Source organism: Sinohyriopsis cumingii, chromosome 5 (assembly GCF_028554795.1).
Source record: "Sinohyriopsis cumingii isolate HCF-2022 chromosome 5, ASM2855479v2, whole genome shotgun sequence".
Lineage (NCBI taxonomy): Eukaryota > Metazoa > Mollusca > Bivalvia > Unionida > Unionidae > Sinohyriopsis > Sinohyriopsis cumingii.
Window position 1 is genome coordinate 3,630,862 of NC_142965.1, and position 21,672 is coordinate 3,652,533.

Here is a 21,672-nt window from a genome sequence, read left to right on the forward strand (position 1 = left end):
CCACACTTTATTCCCATGTTCAATTCCCCTTGTCCCTAGACAGACCCAAACTCTATTCCCCATGTTCAATTGCCTTTGTCCCTAGAATCGATATTTTTTTTCCATTGCTCGAATGCCTTTGACGCTAATCTCAATATTTCCTTTTTTTTCCTTTCTCCAATGTTAAATTCCATTGACGCTAATCTTACCCAGGGTTTTTTGCCCATGTTAAATTTCTATTGACGCTAATCTCGCCCAGGGTGGTTAATGTTAAATTTCCATTGACGCTAATCTCGCCCAGGGGGTGTTTGTAATGCTAATTCCCATTGACGCTAATCTCACCCCTTTCACTACTCAGAACTGAATTTCTTATTTTAACTGCACCTAAAATGTCACAAGTTATACGTGTTATCCAACATCATCATTGGGTTTATCTCTTCTTAAAGTGCAAAACTAAGTCCATATAATCGCAGAACTGAAAATTTACATTTAGCGGCATCATAAAAGTTTAAAGTTCTGGATATCATCTTTCAAACTCTCACATGGAGATTTAAACTCCTTGGTAATATTTTATTGTTTGATTATACGATTATACAGCAAGTTCTGTGAATTAAATGAAATGGCCACATTGTATAGAAACAAAAGAAGCACATTATTTCATATTAAACATGTCTAGCGAAAGAATTGTATTTTTTCATGCCATTAAAATATGGAAGAAAAAGAAACCTTGCTAGGGTGGTGGCAATTTCACGGTGGCAACAGCCTTGAAATGTACCCTCATTCTGCAGATCAAATTACTTACCATAAGTACTCTGTATTATATCGCGTGAAACCGTGTTGCTCAATTGGCTTAAAGGAATACAATTTTAGTCTTTCTCAAGAAAGTTTTGATATGTACCTTAATCAGGACAGCGAAAAATCCTGCAAACATTACCGCAGACTGAAATACATCTGTCCAAATCACAGCTTTTATACCACCCTGAAATATAGGAAATGGATGGAGATTCGAATTCATCTGTCGAATTGTTTCACATGCAATTATTATTTGAATTTTAAACCCACGATGAAATAAATGAAATAAATATTATTGTAATACACTTTTATGCGCATATTGTATTTTCTTCTCGAATTTGGGACACGTGCCTCTTCGGTTAATCAGTGAGCCCTCCAGATTAGGAAACTAATAAATATCTACAATACCACGTGATGTCATGTTACATGCTATGTCAGCAAAACTACAAAACCACGTATTTTTCGTATTACTTGCCGTGTCAGCAATCCACATTACAACTAGTTTTAATGTTACTTTTTACTGCAGCAATCCACCTTACCACGTGATGACATGTTGCCTGTTATGTCACCAAAACTAGCATCTAAAGAGATATTACTTAATGTATATACACACACTTAACTTATCAGTCGATTGATTGGCTGACTGACTGCTTGGTTGAATGATTAATTGATTAATTAATTCACTGTTTACTTGATTCTAAAATATAATGTTGTTCAAGATACTCACAATCGCCGTGTATATGACAGATGCCACGGCTACCGACACGATAGAACCCCATTGTGGAAACCCCGTCACTGGAATGGAAAATTCCCGGTCGAACAACTTATTTTCGCTCACAACGTATTGCTTTCTATCAATTGTTACTTATTTTGTACACAATCACTTTTGCATATTTAGTGGAGCAGATTGACTGTATTCTGTATTTCCGTATTACATAAATAAATAACCGCGATTCAGTACTTGGCATAGAATTAAAAGAAGTAATTTGCAGTAGTGAATTTTTTTTCGAGTTGCCGTGTTCAAATCAGCTTATTTTACGCGATTACAAACCCGACCATAAATAACACAAACCAATAATTAGAGACACAAAAGCAAGTCTGACGACTGAAGTCGTACTCAGAAAGTAGGTCATTTTAAAAATATATATTTAAATATATTAATATCAAAAAATAGATTATTAGGTTCACAACCTGATAGGATTCTTTTTCAACTTACGAGCTTCCAGTGCTATTGCTGGGCCGAACAAGACGATCCCCATGTACAAAGTCTGCAAAAGAAAACCCATGCCAAATTTCATTTTGTTTATTAAGTGTACGTTTTCCTTGCTATTAACACTCTTTGATCAGAATTTTGACAATGCTGGCAAGAGAAGCGAAACTTCCTGACAGCTTTATTAATTTTCAAATACAGTACCCAAAGTCTGACTCTTAGACAGAATGGAAATGCACCTTGCATTAACTTAGAAAGAAGATTCTATCTGGGGACTTATGTAGGTTGCTTGTTAAAATAATCCTTATGTTATTTTTGAGGTATTGTCTTTCAGAAGAAGAAGACAATGATATATTTTGGAACACGTACATACGTCAGCATGCCAAGAGCAGTGCCTACTGTTCGAATATGTCGGGATTTGAACCTCAGTTCTAAGTACTGAAAGAGAAATAAAACATAATGAAATAAAAAAAGTAAAATAATGTGGCATATATGTATGTATGTATGTATGTATGTATGTATGTATGTATGTATGTATGTATGAATGTATGTATGTGTGTGTGTGTGTGTGTGTAAATGTATGTATGTATGTATGTATGTATGTATGTATGTATGTATGTACGTACGTATGTATGTATGGACGTACCAAACAGTCTCTCGTGGATGCCCTGGAAGGACGTATGAAGTCCACCCCTCTGGACAATCAGAATGTGGAGACCGACTGGGAGGCATTCAGAGAGCTGGTCTTTAGCACAGCTTCGGAACTCCTAGGACCCTTTACCCGAAATCACCAAGACTGGTTTGGTGAGCACTGCGACGAGATCAAGAAACACCGCTTCCATCAAACCTACCTCAACAACCCCAAGTCCACCTCCAGGAAATATGCATACAGTAATATATTAGAACTGTACAGCAGAAACTCCGTCAGATACGAGACACATGGCTGAGCAACAAAGCTGATGAAATCCAGTGTTACGCAGACAGGCATGACATGAAGAACTTATACAACGCCTTGAAAGAAGTATATGGGCCTACATTCTCTGGATCATTCCCCCTTCTCATACAGGAACACACTAATTACTGATAAAGAGAAGATTCTTCAACGATGGGCTGAACACATTCACAGCGTCCTGAATCGCCCTTCATCCATTAATGATGAAGCCGTCAGTCGTCTCCCCCAATTACCCATCAATGCAGCAAAGGATGACACTCCAACCTTGCTCGAGACACATAAAGCGATACGTCTGCTCGCCAGTGGCAAAGCCCCTGGTTCAGACTGCATCCCAGCTGAAGTCTACAAGGAAAGGGGCACATCCCTGATAGAAAGGCTTCACCAACTGTTCTTACTGATGTGGCAGCAAGAGACTATCCACAGGAATTCAAAGACGCTTCCATAATCCACCTGTGTAAGCGCAAAGGCAACCGCCAGGACTGCGACAACAACCGGGGTATATCCTTGCTCTTAATCGCAGGAAAGATACTCGCCAGAATCCTACTGAACCGCCTCACTATGCACCTTGACCAGGGACTCGTGCCAGAAAGCCAGTGTGGATTCCGGAAAGAACGTGGGACTATCGACATGGTGTTTGCTGGTAATGGAAGGTAATGGCAAAGTACGGATTCCCGAGAAAATTTATATCCATGGTGAAGCATGTCCACGACGGCATGCAGGCACGAGTCCAGGACAATGGAGAGACATCTAAGTCATTCCCAGTAACCAATGCCGTCAATCAGGTTGTGTTCTGGCACCGAGAATGTTCAGTTTATTTTTCTCTGCCATGCTGACTAATGCTTTCGAAGACAAAGATGTTGAAGTTGGCATCAGGTACCATACAGATGGAAAACTGTTCAACATCAGGAGGCTTCACTCGAAAACCAAGGTTATGACACACACCATCAGGGAATTCGTATTTGCTGATGACTGCACCCTCAACGCTGGCTTAGACGCCGACCTGCAACGCAACGTTGACATGTGTTCCAGCTACTGCACAAGAATTGGTCTCACCATCAGCACCAAGAAGACTGAAGTCCTGCATCAGCCGGCCCCTGGAATGCCCTATGTTGACCCCAACATCACCGTCAAAGGCCAAAACTCAACGTAGTGAACCGCTTCACCTACCTTGGCAGCACACTGTCACAGAGCGTCACTATTGACGACTAGGTGAACCTCTGCATTGCAAGAGCCAGCGCAACTTTCGGCAGACTGTATGCCAACGTCTGGAATAAAAGAGGCATCATCCAGACCAAACTAAAGTTCTACAGGGCAGTTGTGCTCCCCACACTACTTTACGCATGGGAAACGTGGACGGTGTACCAACGCCACGCCAGGAAGATGAACCACTTTCACACCACAAGTCTCAGGAAAATCCTCAACATCAAGTGGCAGGACAAGGTGCACAAAGGCTCCAGGTTGTACGAATCTAGCAGGACAGCAGCTGCAGAGCTAAAGAGGCAAGCCAGAAAAGCGAGTGCCATCAACCCTCCTGGAGAAGCCCCACTCATCCCTTGTCCCTTATGCAAACGAACAATCCGTGCAAGGATTGGCCTCATTAGCCACCTACGCACACATAGTACAGAACCAGCTCCTCCAACCCTCGGATGACTAGAGTGGTCCTCGTCGACTCGACGGACGAACATGTATGTATGTATGTATGTATGTATGTATGTATGTATGTATGTATGTATGCATGCATGCATGCATGCATGCATGCATGCATGTATGTATGTATGTATGTATGTATGTATGTATGTATGTATGTATGTATGTATGTTTGTACGTTCGTACGTACGTACGCACGCAAGCACGTACGTACGTATGCATGCATGCATGTGTATGTATGTATGTGCATTAATATGCTTTTATGATCAGATGACAATGGGGACAACGAATTTCACCAAGTAAATATATATTATTATAAGTATCTATGTAGCCTATGCTTGTCACGAGTTCTATTATTCGCGTGTTCTCATTTCCATCTGGACATCAATGACATTAGAATATATTTTAAAATACTGTGAATTAAGTCGAGCTCGTGGATGATTATTGTTTCCTTAAAATAGAAGAAAAAGGTCAATCAGCTGAATTCAGCATTATGTAGCTCAATAATCAGAGTAAAAATACTTCTGTAGAACATCATATTGCGTACTCCTCAAAAATATATTTCAGAAAATACCAGTATTAAGAAATATTGAATACCGCATGGATCATAACGTGCGGAAAGTTAACACAATATATTATTAACACAGTTTGTAACGGAAAAGCTTTCCATAATTATAAAGTCTTGAGATTTATTTCCGGTTGGGGAAACATCAATTGTTATAAAATGGAAAAACAAAACAAAATGAAACAAAACAAAACAAACAGTCTAACAAGGAAAACAAAACAAAACAAAGAAGAAAAACCCACACAAACAACTATTCATCAGCAACATCTATATATACTTAGTGAATATACTTTTGGAGGATGGATTATGTCTTGAATGGGGACATTTTCACAAATTACCAGGATTAAATTCATATTTCATAAAGATTACACGATTTAGTTATATGACTTTCAGTCTCATGCAAACTGCCGGTCGTCTGACCTTTCCAACACTCACCTCATGAGAGCTAGTAATTTTTAAAGGATGTATCAAAGGAACCACAAGCTTGATGGCGAGCAAGTTAATGCAAAACCATCCAAAGTTCCCAATAAACCACTGGAACCCATATACATAGACCTCCGCAGGTGTGCCCAGCATCATAATGGACGACTCAAATGTAGCCATGAGAGATATGGCTACCGGAAGTACAGCCATACGTCGATTTCCGACCAGATACTCAGACGTGGTCCGTTGTTTTCCGCCTGAAAGGGCATAATAAATTCCGATGCCCAGGGACACTACGATGGTAATTCCAAAGATGATGTAGTCTGCGAAGTGCAAGGAATGGATCGTATTGGTCATTGTGGTGAGTGTTACTGTTGATCAGCACCAAATCTGTAAACATTAACACTAATAGATATGGTAATAATATCAATTGGACCAAGCATCAACACTAATAGATGTGGTAATAATATCAATTGGACCAAGCATTAACACTAATAGATGCGGTAGCAATATCCATTGGACCAAGCATTAACAATAATATCTATGGCAAGAATATCAATTTGACCAAGCATCAACACTAATAGATATGGTAAGAATTAAATTGGACCAAGCATTACCACTAATAGATATGGTAATAACATCAATTGGACCAAGCATTAACACTAATAGATATGGTAATAATATAAATTGGACCAAGCATTAGCACTAATTGATATGGTAATAAGATCAACTGGACCAAGCATTAAGACTAATAGATATGGTAATATTTTCAATTAGACCAAGCATTAACACTAATAGATATGGTAATAATATCAATTCGACCAAGCATTAAGACTAATAGATGTGGTAATAATATCAATTTGACCAAGCATTAACACTAATAGATGTGGTAAGAATATCAATCGGACCTATCATTAACACTAATAGATGCGGTAGCAATATCCATTGGACCAAGCATTAACACTAATATATATGGCAATAATATCAATTTGACCAGGCATCAACACTAATAGATATGGTAAGAATTAAATTGGACCAAACATTAACACTAATAGATATGGTAATAATTTCAACTGGACCAAGCATTAACACTAATAGATATGGTAATAATATAAATTGGACCAAGCATTAACACTAATTGATATGGTAATAATATCAACTGGACCAAGCATTAACACTAATAGATATGGTAATATTTTCAATTAGACCAAGCATTAACACTAATAGATATGGTAATAATATCAATTGGACCAAGCATTTAAACTAATAGATGTAGTAATACTATTAATTAGACCAAGCATTAACACTAACAGATGTGGCAATAATATCAATTGGACCAAGCATTAACACTAATAGATATGGTAATAATATCAACTAGACCAAGCATTAACACTAATAGATGTGATAATAACATCAATTGGACCAAGCATTAACGCTAATATATATGGTAATAATAATAATAATAATAATAATAATGACTTTGTATAGCGCCTAATATTTAGAAGCTCTAAACGCTTTACGACATTAGACAACACCTATAAGATAAAAAAAAAAACATATGATGATATGATTACAAAAACAAACACCATGAAATTGGAAAACATTAAAAAAGCATGATGAGAATATTTAAGGTAGGAAACATTATTAGGTCTTTAAGTTTGTTCTTGCAGTAGAAATAAGTGAGTTCTGAGAGCACTCTTGAATGTGATCACTGTGTCTTTTTGTTTAAGTTCAGTGGGCAATTCATTCCACGTTGCTGGGCCCTGGTATGCAAAAGTGGGAATAATGAGTATACGCTTGTCAGAAGAGGAGCGTAAGTATCTTGCTGGTGTGTACACATGGGTGAGGTCGGATAGGTATGTTGGACTAGAGTCCGAGAGTGAAACGTAGCACAGAGAACAAATTCTGTGTTTGATTCTGGATCGAATGGATAGCCAGTGTAGGGTACATAGCAGCGGGGAGGTGTGCTCTGATCGTGGTACTCTAATTATGATCCGAGCAGCTGTGTTTTGAACCTTTTGAAGTTTCAGGAGCAGATATCGAGATGAACGAGACAGAATTGAGTCATAATAGTCCAGTCTTGAAAGTACTGATGAACACACAAGTGTTTTAGTGGCATCAACTGAAAGATATTTGCGAATGGAGCTGATGCGTTTCAGCTCAAGATATGCAGCCTTTTGCATATGTTCATGACATGTCGGTGCAATGTGAGAGTACTGTCCAGAGTAACACCTAGGTTTCGTACAGATTGTGTAAATTTAATGTTGGTGTTGCTGATATTTATTGTTTGAGATAAAGGATGTGAATGAGAAAGTCTTTGTGTTGTGATCAGAATGGCCTCAGTTTTATCATCATTCATCTGCAGCTTGTTACATGTCATCCATGATTTCACATCGGAAATGCACCTCTCTACACCTTGGATGGAAGCATCAACTTCAGTTGGGTGGCTAGATTTGTATATTTGGGTGTCATCAGCGTACAATTGGTGAGACACTGGATGATAATCTATGCCACTTGAGAGCGACCGAGTGTATAGAATGAAGAGAACAGGTCCAAGAACAGACCCCTGTGGAACACCACAACATAGATCAACTGGGCTGGAGTGTATTCCATTTGCAGATACAATTTGTGTCCTGTTGACCAAGTAGGACTTGAACCACAGTAAGGCTGTATCATGAATGCCAAATACATGCTGGTTGTTGTTGTTGTTGTTATAGGGTTTAACGCCATTTTTCAGCACACGATAGGCTATACATGGCGGACAGTATTAATGGTGGAGGAAGAACCCAGGAAAACCCCAGAAAGAACCACCGACCCACGAGAAGCTACTGGCAAGCTTTCTCACATACCCACATTGGCTGAATCCGAGACTCGAACCCACGCAGACAGAGGTGAGATGGCAGTGATCTGTAACGGAGAGCGCTTTAGACCACTCGGCCACTCGGGGCCCCCAAATGCATGCTGGAGACGGTGAAGTAATATATCATGGTCTATTGTGTCAAATGCTGCAGACAAATCAAGGAGGGTGGGGACTGTAATCTTTCCGCTATCCAACGCAGAGAGAATGTCATTAATTACTTTTAGAAGAGTAGTTTCAGTACTGTGGCAAGGGCGATATGCAGATTGTACATTGCTAAAAAGACTGTTTGAATTTAGATGAGATACAAGCTGAGATAGAACAACCTTTTCTAATATTTTTTATATGAATGGGAGATTAGAAACTGGGCGGTAGTTCTTTAAATCGTTATGGTCTAGTGTTGGTTTCTTCAGCAGAGGCTTTACAATGGCAGTTTTGAAAAATGATGGGAATTCCCCGGATGAGAGAGAGGTATTACTAACATCAGTTAGTGAAGGTAATACTGGATCTAAGCACTCAAGCAGCAGTGATGTTGGAATTGGATCAAGTTCACATGACTTTGGTGCACTCTTCATCAGTATTGTACGTAAGAAATCCATAGAGACAGGTTAAAATGCTGCTAATGGTTGCCACTCAAATTATGTATCCCAACTGTATGGTGACGACGAGTCAATTGAAATTGTGGTGTCAAGCTTATCTCTAATGGTTTGTACTTTGTCACGGAACAAATTTGCAAATATGTCCGGAAGGTCGACTGGAGAGAAGGTAGTTGGAAGTGGTGTAGAGAGTAATAGATACGGTAATAATATAAATTGGACCAAATTAACACTAATATATATAGTAATAATATCAATTGGACCAAGCATTAACACTAATATATATGGTAATACTATAAATTGGACCAAATTAACACTATTATATATAGTAATAATATCGGTTGGACCAAGAAATAATATTAATATATATATAGTACTAATATCAATTGGACCAAGCATTACACTAATAGATATGGTAATAATATCAATTGGACCAATCATTAACACTGATAGATATGGTAATAATATAAATTGGACCAATTAACACTAATATATATAGTAATAATATCAATTGGACCAAGCATTAACACTAATATATATGGTAATAATATCAACTGGATCAAGCATTAACACTAATAGATGTGGTAATAATGTAAATTGGACCAAATTAACACTAATATATATAGTAATAATATCAGCTGGACCAAGAAATAACATTAATATATATATGTATAGTACTAATATCAATTGGACCAAGCATTACACTAATAGATATGGTAATAATATCAATTGGACCAAGCATTACACTAATAGATATGGTAATAATATCAACTGGACCAATTATTAACACTAATAGATATAGTAATAATATCAATTGGACCAAGCATTAACACTAATAGCTAATGTAATAATATCAATTGGATCAAATCTTATCAAGACGTGAATATAACACGTAATGTGGAAAATATAAATTCTTCAGAAGCACAAACTGTAAATGATAATAATAATAATAGTATTTCGTAGTAACATGGTAAAATGGATCCCTCAAATCCACTGTATAAAAAAATCAACATCCAAAGTAGATATTAATTGAAAGAAAAAATGAAGACATTTAGAAGAATGCGTTAAGGGAAGACAAAAGAATAGGATGTAAATAAATATATTGCTATGACCAATAAATTTCCGAACGTGCCATCCTATCGTTTATCTGTATGACATTCTTATTTTGTATAACTTTAATCTAAGGAAGTTGACAAGAAGACCAAATAACATATTAAACTATTTAGTCAAAATATTAAAACTAATTAGTCAAACATAATAAAACTAATTAGTCAAACACGTAAAAATACTCAGAGATCTTTCTTTCTCACGGAACATATACTTTGTGCCCCAATAATTAACTGAAGACAACGTTCCTCACGTGGACACTTTTGCAACGCTGTTGCATGATTATACACTTCTCTTGCATTTATTATTTAATTAATATTGAAGGTATGTATGTATGTATGTATGTATGTATGTATGTATGTATGTATGTATGTATGCATGCATGCATGCATGCATGCATGCATGCATGCATGTATGTATGTATGTATGTATGTATGTATGTATGTATGTATGTATGTATGTATGTATGTATGTGTATGTATGTATGTATGTATGTATGCATATATGTATGTATGTATGTATGTATGTATGTATGTATGTATGTATGTATGTATGTTTGTATGTATGCATGTATGTATGTATGTACGTACGTACGTACGCACGCACGCACGCACGCATGCATGTATGTATGCATGCATGCATGCATGTATGTATGTATGTATGCATGTATGTATGTATGTATGTATGTATGTATGTATGTATGTATGTATGTATGTATGTGTGTGCGTGCTTGCGTATGTGTGTGTGCATGCGTGCGTGCGTGCGATATATAAGCATATGTGCTAGTAGATGTAAACTGTCACTATTACAACAAGGAAATGTTAGGATTTCTTTTTCTTGAGAAAGATGCATTGAATGTTATCGGTTTTTCGCTTTCTTTACTGTTGTATATATTTTGTTTTCGTATGTCTTATTACTCTTATCTGAAATGATAACTCTCCAGTAAGGACCCGCCAGGAATCAACGAAAAGTTCCAATTATTCACTATTATTGACAAGCATGAGATGGTCATACTTGTCGTTTTATTTTTAATTGATTACACTGCCATGCTGTTAGTCGCCTTTAACAGTGTAATATTTTACAACAGAGCGTGCAAAGTTAAAATCAAGGTACATTAAAATAGTTCTGTCATTTATCGGTTTGATTTTAATCATCCATCGACCACCATCAAATCATTATTGCATTCTGTGAAAGTGTACATCGTTGTCTTTTTCACAGTAAACATTCTGATTGCAGCCCTTTAGATTATTTTAAGACCGTTCCTCAGACTCCCTCATATAAATCAATTTCGAAAAACCACGTGAGTGACCTACGCGGACATTTCAAATTATACTAAAAGTAAACAAAATTGAGTAACCGAGGTGTTACCTGTAATTACAAATGTAAGGAATATAACTTCAGTTGTAATTAGATCAGGAGTTTTTTTTATAAAAAAAAATCAGAAATCAAGTCTAGCTGAAATGTAAGATAACATTAAACATGAATATAACTGTAACAGGTATCTTAACATTTAACTATGGATTAATTAAAGATTTATTAAAATAATAAAAATAAATTTGATTTAAATTCCTCTATTAGATCAAAATTCAAAATCGATTTCGTAAAATCCAAGTTGATAAAACCGTTTTAACATTAAAACATGGACGCATGAAACAATAAAAGAACTGTGTAACTATATTCATTGTAACCTACAAAATTGGTTTCCGATACTGAACAAGTGGGTGAGTTCATCGGCAATGCATTCACAGAATATTGCTTGTTCTTTCCATTTCACAAAGTTATTCAAATTTTAGGAAGTCTTAAAATGTTTCAAAATTTAAAAGAAATATTGTAACTGATGACTTTACTAAAATTATATAACAAAATCAAAACTTAAGATCATATTTAACAATAAATAAAGTGAAATAAGTAAAGGTATCTAAAAAATTGAATTATGTGAGCTTCTCCCATTTGTAAAGATCAAAATAATAAACTGATATATTATAAATTCTGGACTGATAAAAAATTATTTTCCCAATTTGAAAACATATCAGGTACATATGTATACTTTTATTAGATAAATCACAAATAATGGAAACGATAATTTCTCTAAAACGCTAGCTAACTCATTGGAACGGCTCATGTCTAACAAGATCTCTGCGATATCATATTTGATTGATTTACTTAAAATATCATAGCTGATATAAAATTTATACAGTATCCAGTCATATAATTTATAAAATATCCAATCATATAATTTATGCAGTATCCAATCATATTATTTATACATTATCCAATCATGCAATGTATACAGTATCCAATCATATAATTTATACAATATGCAATGATATAGTGTATACAGTATCCAATCTCTTCGAGAAGATATGTAACCTTAAATGAAAGCAAAAATCTCATATAATGGTCAAATTTTAATATCTTCTCATTAACTGAATAATCGCATACATTGAATCAGATAATATCTTTGAATTAAAGATACCTAATATACAGAGTAAATATCAAAACTACCCGAGGTAATGAGTCTGCGCAGTCATTGTATCTATGATAGAATGATTGACGATTTCAACGGTTGATCATACGTGTATAATTCAGCGAAAATTATAAGGAGGCAAATTATATCCTTTAAAGATGCGTATACAATGTAAATACAATGTAACTTGTTTAAAGATTTATACAAAACGTAAAACAATGTAACTTGTTTAAAGATGTGTATGCAACGTAACATAATGTAACTTGTTTAAAGATATGTATACATCGTAAATACAACGTAACTTATTTACAGATGTGTATAAAATGTAAATACAAGGTAACTTGTTTAAAGATGTGTATACAACGTAAACCTATGTAACTTGTTCAAAGATGTGTATACAAAGTAAAACAATATAACGTGTTTAAAGATGTGTATACAACGTAAATACAATGAAACTTGTTTAAAGATGTGTATACAATGTAACTACAATGTAACTTGTTTAAAGATGTGTATACAATGTAAATACAATGTAACTTGTTTAAAGATGTGTATACAATGTAAATACAATGTAATTCGATTAAAGATGTGTATACAATGTAAATACAACGTAACTTGTTTAAAGATGGTTATACAGTGTAAATACAATGTAACTTGTTTAAATATGTGTTTACAATGTAAATACAATGTAACTTGTTTAAAGATGTGTATAAAATGTAAATACAATGTAACATGTTTAAAAAGTGCATGCAATGGAAATACAATGTACCTTGTTTAAAGAAGTGTATACAATGTAAATACAATGTAACATTTTTAAAGATGTGTATACAACGTAAAACAATGTAACTTGTTTAAAGCTGTGCATACAATGAAAATACAACGTAACTTGTTTAAAGATGTGTATACAAAGTAAAACAATATAACGTGTTTAAAGATGTGTATACAACGTAAATACAATGAAACTTGTTTAAAGATGTGTATACAATGTAACTACAATGTAACTTGTTTAAAGATGTGCATACAACGTAAATACAATGTAGCTTGTTTAAAGATGTGTATACAATGTAAATACAACGTAACTTGTTTAAAGATATGTATACAGTGTAAATACAATGCAACATGTTTAAATATGTGTTTACAATGTAAATACAATGTAACTTGTTTAAAAAAGTGTATACAATGTAAATACAATGTAATTTGTTTAAAGAAGTGTATACAATGTAAATACAAAAAAACATTTAAAGATGTATATACAACGTAAAACAATGTAACTTGTTCAAAGATGTGTATATAATGTAAATACAATGTAACTTGTTAAAGATGTGTATATAATGTAACTACAATGTAACTTGTTTAAAGATGTGTATACAATGTAAATACAATGTAACTTGTTCAAAGATTTGAATACAATGTAAATACAATGTAGTTCGTTTAAAGATGTGTATACAATGTAAATGCAACGTAACTTGTTTAAAGATGGTGATACAGTGTAAATACAATGTAACTTGTTTAAATATGTGTTTACAATGTAAATACAATGTAATTTGTTTAAAGATGTGTATACAATGTAAATACAATGTAACTTGTTTAAAGATGTGTATACAATGTAAATACAAGGTAACTTGTTTAAAGACGTGTATACAATGTAAATACAATGTAACTTGTTTAAAAAAGTGTATACAATGTACATACAATGTAATTTGTTTAAAAGAAGTGTATATAATGTAAATACAATGTAACTTGTTAAAGATGTGTATACAATGTAACTACAATGTAACTTCTTTAAAGATGTGTATACAATGTAAATACAATGTGACTTGTTTAAAAAAGTGTATACAATGTACATACAATATAATTTGTTTAAAAGAAGTGTATATAATGTAAATACAATGTAACTTGTTAAAGACGTGTATACAATGTAACTACAATGTAACTTGTTTAAAGTTGTGTATACAATGTAAATGCAACGTAACTTGTTTAAAGATGTGTATACAATTTAAATACAACGTAACGTGTTTAAAGATGTGTATACAACGTAAAACTATGTAACTTGTTTAAAAATGTGTATACAAGGTAAATAAAATGTAACTTGTTTAAAAATGGATATGCAACGTAAAACAATGTAACTTTTTTAAATATGTGTATACTATGTAAAACAATGTAACTTGTTTAAAGATGTGTATACAATGTAAATACAATGTAACTTGTTTAAAGATGTCTATACAACGTAAAACAATATAACCTGTTTAAAGATGTTTATACAATATAAGTTCAATATAACTTATTTAAAGCTATATATACAACGTAAAACAATGTAACTTGTTTAAAAATGTGCATACAACGTAAAACAATGTAACTTGTTTAAAGTTGTGTATACAATATAAATACAATATAACTTGTTTAAAGATGTGTATACAATATAAATACAAATATAACTTGTTTAAAGATGTGTATGCTATGTAAATACAATGTAACGTATTCAAATATGTGTTTACAACGTAACTACAATGTAACTTGTTCAAAGATGTGTATACAATTTAAACACAATGTAACTTGTTTAAAGATGTGTATACAATATAAATACAATACAACTTGTTTAAAGATATGTATGCAATGTAAATATAATGTAACGTGTTCAAATATGTGCATGCAATGTAAATACATTATAACTTGTTTAAAGATGTATATGCAATATAAATACAATATAGCTTGTTTAAAGATGTGTATGCGATGTAAATACAATGCAAACTTGTTTAAAGTTGTGTATGCAATGTAAATGCATCGTAACTTGTTGCCGGTCATAAAATATAAATGAAGCTAGTTAGCTGATTAGTATTTCACAGCACAGCAGCACATATAGGCTATATTTACCAGGTGATGTAAGTAAACGTCCCTTGCCTAGAAACGATCTACATCAGTCCATTAAGTCTGTTCTGAGCTAAACGATGTAAATCGCTGATTTTGAGGCTGCCACTCCAACCACTAAACCACTGCGGCCTCCAAAAATAAGTTATTCGCCATTTCTAATCACATTATTTGAAACTCGTGTGTATGAATTTGTGCGAGATACCTTTCTTATACCTAATTATTTAGCGTCATACCTACCTTCCTTTGCCTTAAGTCGTATATACCCAACTAATAAACTTTCTTCACCCTACATCATGAAAAAGAAAGAAGTCATCGATAAAGGTGTTCAAATTACAGTATATCACCCAAGATTGTGTTAGAACATGAAGAGTTTAGTTTATTCTAGGTCCCTATCACATTCAAAGTTCGGTCTTCATTCAGAGTGTTGGTATAGTGTATACACTGACCTAAATTACTCCAGGGTCATTTCAATTTTAACTGCCTGTTATCACTTATGGTAATTCTGATTAATTCATCTAGGGTACCGAATGCTCGTGGCAAAAGATGGGACAATTGACAATTTGGATTCACACCCTCGATGTCACGTTTAAAGTAAATTCATGATACATTGATGCACATTAATTATAAATACATAGCCCTAATTACGACATTAGTAATCATGTACATTTTGTACATTACTGATTGTCTAGCAGTGAGGCACACGTGAGACTGAATTGATTCAGGGAGTATTAAATACATTTAAAACTAACTCTTTGCATAGCATTTTTAAGATGCAAATCTTTATAAAGGCACTGATGGCAAAGAACATTGGCTGGTGTACCTCAATGTATGAAACTTTTCCTGATTATAAAGTCAATCAGAATGTCATCGTCATTTCCTTCCGGAGCTAAAGCTGGCTATTCTGTCGATGCGAAACAGACATTTGGAACACTTTGGGTTATCTAAAAATGGCCACAGCAGAAAACCCTGAGATTTCTCGAACGTTCTCTATGTCATTGTTGTTAAAGTTAAAGACTGTTTTAGATTTGGGAGTGTAATTATTTCTAAATTATTTACTCAACGAATCATACAATATGCATCGAATAAACCAATTAATTAGTGTTCATGACGAAAACATGTTATAAGAGAAAAAGATTTCGATAAATATAATGCTGTGTCATGTATCCGATGTAAGCATTTTTGACAGAATGAAGAATAAAACTGCTTGTTTCCCCAAAAAATTAAAACAATGCTAAATTCAATCATTAATAAATTAAATGATTTTTAAATAAACTCATTGGTTGAAATTATTCGAAAACCACTTGAACACAAATGTCAAGATTTAAGAGACAAAGATAGATTGAACGAACGAAAAAATAAGAGAGAAACTATCAAAGCAGAATAAATGTTAACTATGTTCTTCGCATAATATTTGCGTTCTTGTAACTAAGAGTGAGTGCATTTGGGCGTAGAGTGCATGTAAAAGAAATATCGAGATTGAAACCTTTCCAAACAATATCGGTTTAAATTGGGGGGGGGGGGGGGTATTATCGAACGAGAATCGTAATGAAGAATGTCTCTGAGATCCTCATTTACCTTATTTTCAAAGACCACAGTGAAGTGTACACACTACTGGATTTATAATTAAAATTAAATATCTTTCTTTTTATTGTTATTTGAACTCTTGTCCACTATCCCACAACACCACACTCTGGATATATTTCCTTAATAGTAATAGTATTTATTTGTAATATAGGCCACTGGGCCATGATATATATCCATACATCAAGAGGTACAAAAATATGTTATAGTGCGTAACAAACGAACATCGTATCTATAAGAAGTAATATACATGCAAGTAATCATTACTGCATTTTTCGAACTGGATGAGATACAAGTATATACTACACAGTAATCAAATAAACGGATTTAAGCATAACCGTAAAACTTGTATGGAGCAATATTTGTGATACTGATCTAAAGTCTTACGTAGCAGGAGTCGCTGATAAAACGGTTTATCTAATCTTTAAGGCTTTTATAACAAACATTGCTAAATTAGTTATCAGAATTTTACTACTATCATTGTGTATAAACGATGTAAATGTTCTAAAGTTGGATTTTTGTATACAAAAAGTGGGTAAGTATTTTCTTTCTTATTTCTCCACATAGCGGACAAGCAGTAATAAAATGGAATTCATTCTCGATGTTACCGTTACAAATTTGACACAATCTTTCTTCATAGCAAATATTGTCATATTTTCCCGTATTTCCTCTGACTGGCGTGTCCTCCACTCTAACCATAGCATTTGTACAACAAAGATCGTTATCTCCCAACAATTCCAGATATCTTTGACAAGTAAATTCTACTCCCAATGACCTATAGAAGAGCATTCTTTCCATCGACTGAATCTCATCCTGCAGCTTTTGCCTAAAAATATCTTCACATCTCTGGCTGAACAAGCTAAAAAATATATTTTCATCATTTACACCTTGAGTGCACCAAAAGGTTGCCAAATCCAAATGTAAATAGAAAAGCCTTTTAACACAGTTAGCCCATCTATCACTATTCACCCATCTTAACCGTAAATCGTAGCACTGTTTAGGATATCTGTCTTCTGTCATTTTTAGAATTCTTAGCCAATATTTCAAAATACGTTTATATCTTATATAATGCATACTAATTCTTCCTAATTCGTTATATACGAGTGCAGTTTGAGAGACTTCTATGTACCAAGAATATATTTACAAAATGACAAATGAGATTTTTCAATAGCATTGGCAACATAAAAACCCCAATCCTCAGCTCAATAATTGAGAATGGGAGCTATCTTCGGATCAAACAGACGAAGCAATCCATTTACAGTTAATCTGCCAAATTTTGAAAGAATTTACTTCATTATATGCACAGTCTTCAGCGCCTGCAAGGATATAGTTTTCTGAAAACAATATGCATCCTAAATACGTATAATATTATTCAATCTTTACCGTTGTATGACCATAGTACCAAGTTTAGTAACTTTGAGATAGCCACCTCTGCGAAAAACAAGAACTCTTTTCTTTTCTTTCTTTCACATGTAATTCCCACGTTAGGCAATATATATGTAACCCTGTTGAGCATATCTTGCAACTGGTGAGCAGTGTCAGCAAAGACAATAAAATTTTCTGCATATAACAGTAAAAATAGTTATAAGGTTTCTACAGACACTACCCCGTTTCCTTCAGTTAAAAACGGTTTCAAATTGTTCAAAAATAAAGAAAAGAGTAAAGGCGATAAATTAACACATCATTATAAATTGCCTTCATGATTCTGAACATTTTTCCACTAATATTTTCACGAACTAGCTTTTGGTACAGTAAATCTCTTTATAATATCAAAGGCTTTATATATATATATATATATATATATATATATATATATATATATATATATATATATATATATATATATATATATATATATATATATATATATATATATATATATATATATATATATAGATAGATAGATAGATAGATAGATAGATAGATAGATAGAGAGGTACATACACACATACATACATACATACATACATACATACATACATACATACATACATACATACATGCATGCATGCATGCATGCATACATACATACATACATACATACATACACACATACATACACACATACATACATACATACATACATACATACATACATACATACATACATACATGTGTGTGTGTGTCCAGCAAGAAAAAATGTAATTTTTAGTTTTGTGTGTTCGGTTTCGATTTATAATTTTGTTACTATTTGAATATAGTAGAAATGTTGATAATATACGGTATACAACAATCTGTCATGGCAGCAAGTACGGTCACTCGGGATCTTTCACAGACTGGAATAAATAGGTGACCGCTAGCAACCGTGTTATAAAACACCTGTTCAGCAAGCATAACTACATTGACCATTTGATCGTATGAATACATTTAGATGCCTGGATACGGCCTTATTGTTCTTATTTGTCTCTAATGTCATTATCCTTGGAGTTATTTCCCATGGGATTGTGTTTGATGGCACTTAAGGAAGATTAACTTCTGAACCCATACAATACAGTAAAGCCTAATTATTCATAGTTCATTATGATCAGAACTGTTTGATGAGTGTTTACTTTTAATCACTGGTCTTGAGTAGATGCAGCGCAAAGATGAATTTATTGTTCCTTCATTGCATTTACATGTGGCTGTTAGTAGATATAATGCAAATATATCACATTTGTTGTACCGTTTTTATATTTATATTATAGTAGCATGTAGTTTACATAGCTCTTCATTAGGGTTAAGTCGAATTTTTTTCCAAATGGTGAGTAGTGTCATTATATTACTTTTGCCTTTTTATTCCTAATATAGGTCACGGCCTCAAACCTCAATGACGTTTGCTTTTTTAAGAAGCAAGATCACATATTTTGTGCAACCCTTGGATTATTGATAATGCACGAAAATGAAGTGGCCAAACTATAGCCAGTGGATTATTGATAATGCACGAAAGTGAAGTGGCCAAACTATAGCCAGTCATACTAGATAGAAGCCGTGATTCAGTACGCGGCAAAACTCCCTATAACAAATTATTTTAGTACTTGCTTTTTGTTTATTTAACTCGGCTTTTAATGTCTGTAAATCCGAAACCGCACCGTTTTTAATTTGCGCTTAGAGTTGTCGGTGATTGTCCATTTCCGCCAACAATGTCTCGAATTCGGCCGCGTTATATTATCTTCGATAGCCGCCGAACACAGATTACTAATCGTGTTGAGACTGTTTTGTGCAACCAGTTCGTAAATGTAATATTGTCGAAATTAATTTGCAAGCTCATCCAGATACAACGGTTACTATCGATATCGCCCCAACAATAATTCCGATTAGTGGACCTATGCTAGTTGTCCCGGTAGCAACTCCAGTCACACCATGACCAGCAGTTGTTCCTGCAGCAAGACCACAGATAGCAATTACGACCAAACATGAATAGCGCACTTATCCTGGTAATGTCATTCCGAAGCTGTTGTTCCACTTCCATTATGTATTCACGTCGGTTAAGATTGAGAGTCCATCGTAGTTCTTCTATTAAGAATACAATTGTGTAATCAAATTGCTCGACAGTCCTACCTTGGTCAGGTGCAACACGTGCACGCACTTCTAACTAATTAACCTACTTTACTGGCACAAATGTCATACAATCATAAATCTACGTCTGCTTGGGAAACATTTAAAATTCCGGCAAATGTGCGGTATAATGACCTAGTACCCTTTCAACTTCAAATTATACCGATTGAACCACTTAATGATGTTTGAAACTATCGTTCTCGACTTCATCTAATAACTGTTACACAGACAATTGTGTCCTTGTTGAATAACAGTCGAGATCTTTTTTACGCAACTGAGTCAGTTTAGGCGTAAGGTATTCATTAGTGAATGTAACATGGTTGGCTGGAGGACATCTTCGCTCGCCAAATTTTCGATGTGATGGTCCCATATACACCTTGGCGTATCGAGCAGATATTTGTGTGATTCCGGTCTGTGAATTTCGTTGGAGGCGGCGGCAGGCAACCGCATCCAAACAAAATCAAATTGTTCAAATATGAACCCTGTTCCTATATGATCGAGACAAGACGAGCACATAATTTGAATGGACTGATAACTAAACAATTTTCCACTGCTGGTCTGTGTTTACACAAATAATTATCACTCAAATAGACCTGTAATGAATTCAGTCTGGTACATAGTCATAGTTTCGATGTTAAACTTACAAATTATCCCTTTTAAGTCAATTGCCTCCACAATTTTTGGCGTATGTACAATGCATCACGCTATTGGTTAGTTGGCATTGCATACTAAATTAGGCAAATCTTGAAATCCAATAAATGTCGCTAGGATAAAGCATCAATACATCTGTTCCATCCCTCAAGCTGTAGATAAGGTTATTATATCGGAACCATGGCTGGCGAAGATGGGATGCAGGGGTGAATTCAACTTCGTCTTTGTAGAAATAATCCCTGAGTGATTTTGCACCTGGTAATGCTGCGAACGATACATCATTTTAGGTCGCCTTATTGTATACGGTTGTGAATCTGCAGTATCAGATATATCCTTAATTAACATCATAGCAGGGTGCTCTGTTTTCGTCCATTATCGAAATGGCAAGATCTGTGTTATCAAGAACTGATTCAATTTCCCGTGCACTGTTCAACAACGCGTTGATT

General features: G+C 34.3%; 1 protein-coding gene across 2 annotated transcripts in view; it reads right to left on the minus strand.

Annotated features, from left to right (window-relative positions):
- LOC149798543 (sodium-dependent multivitamin transporter-like) overlaps positions 1 to 15,601 on the minus strand; it is a 56,413-nt gene extending 40,812 nt beyond the window's left edge. For both annotated transcript variants that reach the window (XM_089957352.1, XM_089957350.1), the window contains exons 1-6: positions 15,464 to 15,601; positions 5,581 to 5,958; positions 2,351 to 2,419; positions 1,988 to 2,039; positions 1,499 to 1,566; positions 878 to 958 (exon numbers count right to left, since the gene is read on the minus strand). In XM_089957352.1, the coding sequence (XP_089813478.1) occupies positions 878 to 958; positions 1,499 to 1,566; positions 1,988 to 2,039; positions 2,351 to 2,419; positions 5,581 to 5,925 (615 nt within the window). In that variant the 5' untranslated portion in view covers positions 5,926 to 5,958; positions 15,464 to 15,601. The remainder of the gene's footprint in view (positions 1 to 877; positions 959 to 1,498; positions 1,567 to 1,987; positions 2,040 to 2,350; positions 2,420 to 5,580; positions 5,959 to 15,463) is intronic.
- Between the last annotated feature and the right edge of the window lie 6,071 nt (positions 15,602 to 21,672).